The sequence below is a fragment of the Dama dama genome, chromosome 28 (assembly GCF_033118175.1).
Source record: "Dama dama isolate Ldn47 chromosome 28, ASM3311817v1, whole genome shotgun sequence".
In the NCBI taxonomy this organism is placed as follows: Eukaryota; Metazoa; Chordata; class Mammalia; order Artiodactyla; family Cervidae; genus Dama; species Dama dama.
The window spans coordinates 48,582,667-48,589,600 of NC_083708.1; the positions used below are offsets into that span (position 1 = coordinate 48,582,667).

The window sequence follows — 6,934 nt, forward strand, 5'->3', positions numbered from 1 at the left end:
CATTATTTAGTAAGACAGCTGCTAGCCTCGTGTGGCTACTGAACACTCAAAATGTGGCTAGTCTGAATTGAAATGTGCTATATATGTTGAATTTTAATACTTGGTACAAAAGAATGTAAGATATCAAATTTGTTTATAATGATTATATGTTTTAAATGATTTTTTAGATACCTAGGAGTAAATAAAAATTACTAAAATTAATTTCACCTCTTTTACCTTTTTAAATGTAAGCAAATTAAAAATCACGTAATGGCTTGCATCATAATTCTTTTGGACAGTGTTGCTATAAGACAAGGAAAATGTCAGATCCAGTTCCATTTTCTCTGCTTTTTATTCCTGCTCTCAGAGCAACTTTTAGTCATTTCTTTGCTGTTGTGTTACTTCCATGTTTTCAAGTAACATGCTTATCACATTTATTGAGCACGCACTTATTATGTAACGAGTATATTCTAAGCTCTCTACCTTATGAAGTCATTTAATTCTCAGGCAGTCATTTCAGAGATGTTCTTGTCCTTAGGGACAGAAAGTTAAGTAACTTACCCAATCACAAGTCAAGAGCTTGGATTTAGTTTAGTTCAGTTCAGTTGCTCAGCCGTGTCCAACTCTGCGACCCCATGGACTGCAGCACGCCAGGCCTCCCTGTTCACTGCCACTTCCGGAGTTTACTCAAACTCGTGTCCATTGAGTTGGTGATGCCATCCAGCCATCTCATCCTCTGTCGACCCTTCTCTCTCCTTCAATCTTTCCCAGCATCAGGGTCTTTTCCACTGAGTCAGCTCTTCGCATCAGGGGGCCAAAGTACTGGAGTTTCAGCTTCAGAATCAGTCCTGCCAATGAATATCCAGGACTGATCTCCTTTAGGATGGACTGGTTGGATCTCCTTGCAGTCCAAGGGACTCTCAAGAGTCTTCTCCAACACCACAGTTCAAAAGCATCAATTCTTCGGTGCTCAGCTTTCTTTATGGTACAACTCTCACATCCATACATGACTACTGTAAAAACCATAGCTCTGACTAGACGGACCTTTGTTGTAAAAGTAATGTCTCTGCTTATTAATATGCTGTCTAGGTTGGTCATAACTTTTCTTCCAAGGAGCAAGCATCTTTTAATTTCATGGCTGCAGTCACCATCTGCAGTGATTTTGGAGCCCAAAAAAATAAAAGTGTGTCACTGTTTTTACTGTTTTCCCATCTATTTGTCATGAAGTAATGGGACCGGATGCCAGGATCTTAGTTTTCTGAATGTTGAGTTTTAAGCCAACTTGTTCATTCTCCTCTTTCACTTTCATCAAGAGGCTCTTTAGTTCTTTGCTTTCTGCCAGAAGGGTGGTATCATCTGCATATCTGAAGTTATTGATATTTCTCCTGGCAAGCTTGGATTAGATTTTTATTAAAATCTGGGCAGTGGACTCCAAGGCCCAGGCTCTTAAACACTTTACTGCCTCCTCTGCTTACCCTCCAGTTTCTTTTAATTTTTTTCAGTTGTAAATATCATCACAACTTCCTACTATTGAAGATGAAGATTTTACTTTCTCACATACCTCCTATTCTCCATTCCAACTCCCATCCACCCCACCATCACCCTGCCCCCACACTCATTCTACCCTGGGACTTTTACTCCCATCATCCTCCCAAGTTAATTGCATAATTGTTGTTAAACTTATATTCAGTATATATTAAGTATACACAGATAATTTTGTGTTCTGTAGTATTTCCTTTCTATTTGACTATGTTTTGCCTTCTGGAAGTAGGGGTTTTAACTAGAAGCCTGGTGTATTTACCTATTTCTTGCTGGGTCCAGTATTTCAATGGCAGTTCACTCTCTATAGCTTTTCTTCTGTGTGAACTTTGTGGCTCTTAATTCCTCAGTTTCTTAATACACATGCCCTAGTAATATTTGTTTATATAAATATAATTCGCTTAAAGGCAGCAAGGATTTGAAGAGTCACGATCTGGGGAGAAGGAAAGCTGAGGAGGATGAGCCAACACTGAAAAGTGTATCTGTGTGTGTGTGTGTATTGCCTGTATTTTCCATCTTTTCTAGTTCTTGTAGGGAGTCTGCTCTGCTAGAATCTAGACTGATATGTCAGAAATAGAAGTTCAAGGTGATAACATCACATCTCTACCCCAGATTCTCCAATAGCTTAATAAATCATTTAGGACAAAAACCAGGTCCTTAAAGTTTACTTGCCAGGCCTTACATGTTCTGAGTGACTATATAAATGAGACTAAAAATAGATGGGTCTGAAGAGACAGAAGAGAGCACAAATTTGTTTTACCACTCACCAGTATATGAACAAGTACAGGACTTAACATTCTAAAGCAATGTACTCATGCTAGTGGGAATCATTTGTATTTAAACGTCTAATAATATTTTCATTATTTTTAATTGAGATATAATTATGGACAGTGTATAATTTTAAAATGTTCACTTCAGTGAGTTTTGGTAAATGATTATACCTGTGTACCAACACCTCAATCAAGATATAGAGCTCTTCCATCACCCCAGAAATCTTCCTCGTTTTTCTAGTTAATCTCTTATCCTCAACAGAGGCAACCACTGTTACTATCCCTATAGATCATATTACTTTTTTAAATTACAAATTGTATCACTACCATGTTGGTCACAGTGGCATAAGTCTTTGCATATTGTTAATATATTTTCATTGTTCGTACTTCACCTACTTTTCTGCATCCCAGATTCTTGGTATTTTAAGGTTAAGTCTGTTGGGTGATCTACTGGTCTAGCTCATAGCCTCTTTGAGGAAGAGTATAGAAGCTATGCTGAACACCTGGTCACACATTATGGTTAAGTAATAACAAGTAACCAGGTCTTTTGGAATATACTATTGAACAGTACTAAAATATTTAAAAATTAATTTTTAGAATCCCTTTATTTTAGAAACCTTTATGTTTCCATGGTGAGTCACATATATTACCTTAATCCTCATTAGCCTTTGGAAGTAGGCTGGGGGATGTGATATTTCCAATTTATAGGTGAGAAAAAGATTCAACAAAAAATAATTGACTAATACAAAATCACTTTCCCATTAACCAGTAGTTCCAGGGCTACATTTTTATTCTTTTGCTTATTCCACTATTCTGGGCTGCATTTACACAAGGAAACGGTCAGCTTGTATTCCAAAATTCAATTACCTTGTTTCTTCTCTGAAAGTTCATAGGTTGCCCATTCCTTCCATCCTCCAGCATAGTGTTGAGCACTAAAAACATACATCAAATAATTAGTGCTGTAACCATTTTTTCTGCCTTACAGCACAAGGTTCAGAGGAACTTTCAAGATAAGATGACTTTAGAGATTTAGCAGTGCAATGACTTTTCATCATAATATTTACACTTGAAGCATATTTAAAGGACCGTAGAATGAAAAGTACAGTCAGTCTGTAAGAATCTGCACTTATCCTTCCATTAATATAGTAAGTATGAAATTCTTCAGTAGACCAATAAAAATATACCTACAAAACACTGCAATACATATCCTAAACCCATTTTTATCCTTAAGCTACTTACCTGTTAAAGCCCAGAGATATTGCTGTGACCACAGCCTTCTTGCTTCTCACTCCAGCTAAACAAGAAAACACTAGATTGTCAGATTTGGATGGCTTTACTTCCTTGTACTTCTCTTTGAAGTCTTTTGGGTTCATCTGTAGAGCTTCACCTACATCATCCACTGTAAGAAAATGTTAAGAATTTCAATTAAATTTTAGATACAGTCAATTACTGGATATATGTTTTCCTAACAAATCAGGTTAAAACACATCACTTACATGGTATATTGATGGACCCAGGGATTTTTCCATACTCATGAATTTCCCATGGCTCTCTAACATCAATTAACATAATTTTTTTGGACTTCAGGAGGTTTTTCAGTTCCATATAAGTGACATCTTGACAAATAGCGGTACAAAAATTGTGGCAGCTTCTTTTTATTGACTTCAAACCTGGAAAGAATAAAATAAATTAGCTATCTTCAAAATGATACTGCTATTAGTATCTGGAAAGAGTAAGTCAAAGGAGTTTTCCCCATTGTTCAAGTCAGCTCACCATGTCAATCTTTTGACTTGACTTCTTATGTAAAGTCTCATTTTTATAGTGGAAAGAACAGGGGTTTTAGAGTCAGATAAATCTAGGTTCAAATCCTGGCCTGCCCACTTAGCTCTGTGACCCTAGGCAGATTACTTAAACTCTCTGGGAGAGTAAAATCAAATAATATTACTTAACTTAGAGTTGCTGTGAGGTTTAAATAATCTATACGGTACACAATAATCTCTTTTCACCTTTCCTTCATGATTTATGCACATTGTTCCTTCTGAAGAGAACCTTTCTCTCTCATCTACCTGGCACTCTTCAAGCCTCCTTTATAATCATGTTAAATGTCACTTATCACTTCCCCTTTGATCAAACACTTCCACTTCTAGGTATCTATTCCTGGAAAATACTTATACACAAAGAAGGGTGTACATATACACAAGCATGTACAATGATAATTATTGAAGAACTTTTAATAATAGCAAAGAAATTGGAAACTAAAATATCCATCAATAAGGGACTAGTTTTATGGTAATTCATAGTTATGGGACATATGCAGTGGTTAAGAGAGTTTTATGTACTGCCATGAATACCTAAGCTTCTGAATACCTAAGTGAGAAAAAAAATTACAGAAAAGTAAGCACAGAAGATCACATTATATATTAAATATTCCCCAGTGGCTCAGCTGGTAAAGAACCTGCCTGCCAATGCAGGACATGGAAGAGACACATGATCCCTGGGTTTGGAAGATCCCTGGAGAAGGAAATGGCCACCTACTCCAGTATTCTTGTGTAGAAAATTCCATGGACAGAGAAGCCTAGTGAGTTACAGTCCATGGTGTCAAGAAAAGTTGGGCGTAACTGAGTGCGCACACACACATAAATTTGTTTGTTATTTAGATGCTAAGTCATGTCTGACTCTTGTGACCCCACTGACTATAGCCCACCAGGCTCCTCTGTCCATGGGATTTCCCAGGCAAGAATACCCAAATTAACATTTCCTACTCTGGGGGATCTTCCAGACCCAGGGATTTAACCCTCATCTCTTGCTTGGCAGGCAGATTTTTTACTGCTGAGCCACCTGGGAAGCCCATACATTTATTTATGTATACTCATATCTGGGGAGAGTATTCAAAGGGGTGTGCTTTATTGTTTGTTTTAATATAATTTTTGCTTTAATGCTTAATGAATATAATCATGTATTACAAGTATTTTTTTTTTTTAATGAAACAGGCATCTTTTCTCTAACACCTCCAACTCCATCCTTTCCAATGCAGTCTCACTCGACTGGGTTGTGTATGGTGATGGTTTATTTGTGTCTGTCTTACCCCCAAATGGGCTTCCCTGGTGGCTCAAACGGTAAACAATTTTCCTGCAATGCCAGAGACCTAGGTTCAATCCCTGCGTTGGGAAGATCCCCTGGAGAAGGGAAAGGCTACCTACTCCAGTATTCTGGCCTGGAGAATTCCATGGACCTATGGGGTCACGAAGAGTCAGACAGGGCTGAGCGACTTTCACTTTCACCCCCAACTGGTGAAGTAAACTGTATCCCAGCAGGATGTCTGTCAGATTAGGAGCTCCGTAAATGATTGTGGACTAAAGGTAAAACCAAATAACATAATTTGTATGGACGACACATTTTCAACTACATAGGCTGTACCAAGAGTTAGAAGGGAATAACGGGCGGGGAAGTGTTACGCTGGAGCCCCTGTATCTTTATCCACAAAAGTTGTTGCTAAAGGAGAGGCAGCATGTTAAGCAAGAGAGAAGGGACAGGAGGTCTGCTCTGAGTTCTAGACCACCTCCTGCACTAACCACTTTCGCTTCTCTGGCTTCTGTTTGGCCAGTTGTGTTACTATTACAGGCCGAACGTGCTAATAATAACTAGGTTTCATCAACCCGTGAGTGCTGCTCTCTAGTGGGTCACAAGCAAAACTCGCAAGACTGGGCTTCTTATTGCGACTCTCCCGGGCAGGAATTGCCCACTCGGCTCATTTCCCTGAGTCGCGAATTGACCTTCATTGCTCAGTCAAGCACCATACCTTTCTAACTGTTCACACGAGAGCCCCCTGAAGTCATGTTTACCCCTCTCTCTGCGTCTGCCGAGAGCAATCCCAGGCCCCGGTAGCCCGGAATCTGAAGGAACAAGGGCTGTAAGTGGGTGTTACATTCCCAGGGGCCAAGTGTACTGGGTCTGACTTTGAACTGGAAGCCTTAAAGAAGCAAACACTGTCACGAACGCTATCCTTTCCCAGGGGCCCGCGGTTAGGCGTCCTTCCTTTTCCCGGGGACCACTGAGCTCACCCCAGAGCGCAGCCTCCGCAGACCCGAAGATCGTCCGGCAGGTACTCCAGGGCAGCAAGCGCTGCAGCACCATCGCTGCTAACTACTGCGTTCTCCGGCTCCTTCACTTCCGGCCGCGCGGCGAGCGGTGCCGGGCTCTCGAGCGCCCTCCGGCTAGGCGCTGGCCGAACCCGGAAGTGCCACTAGGAGTAATCGCGAACAGAGATGTGCCCTGCTTTAAAACTTAAAATATTAATGGGAAAGAAACTGAGGGTTGGGAAGAAACTGAGGTATGGGTTTTTTTTTTTTTTTTTTAATTTTAATTATTTTTTTAAGGAGAGGCAAAGTTTAAAAGTGAAAAGAAAATATAAAGAAGTCAATATTTAAAGGTATGAAGTAAGAAATTCCTCCGGTTTACTTCAAAACAGCATTCTTATGTATTGGATTAAAGCAAACTTTAATACATGGACACTTTGCTAAGAATCGCTCTTAACTTCCATAACTGATTCAACTGATGTCAGTATTAAGATAATCTCATCTTTTCCTCACTCATGATGATAGTTGACTGTATTTGATGATAACATGAATGTGTTGGATGGTTGGATG

General features: G+C 39.4%; 1 protein-coding gene across 4 annotated transcripts in view; it reads right to left on the minus strand.

The window, feature by feature from the left end:
* Nucleotides 1–6,505, minus strand: part of TSTD3 (thiosulfate sulfurtransferase like domain containing 3) — a 24,719-nt gene extending 18,214 nt beyond the window's left edge. Inside the window, exons 1-5 of one of the 4 annotated variants that reach the window (XM_061131565.1) lie at nt 6,350–6,505; nt 3,785–3,958; nt 3,528–3,687; nt 3,156–3,220; nt 292–1,130 (exon numbers count right to left, since the gene is read on the minus strand). In XM_061131565.1, coding sequence (XP_060987548.1) covers nt 709–1,130; nt 3,156–3,220; nt 3,528–3,687; nt 3,785–3,958; nt 6,350–6,422 — 894 coding nt within the window. In that variant the 5' untranslated portion in view covers nt 6,423–6,505 and the 3' untranslated portion in view covers nt 292–708. Of the gene's footprint in view, nt 1–291; nt 1,131–1,284; nt 1,311–3,060; nt 3,221–3,527; nt 3,688–3,784; nt 3,959–6,349 lie in introns of those variants that run through there. The other 3 variants (XM_061131568.1, XM_061131566.1, XM_061131569.1) reach the window with 3 other exon arrangements.
* Between the last annotated feature and the right edge of the window lie 429 nt (nt 6,506–6,934).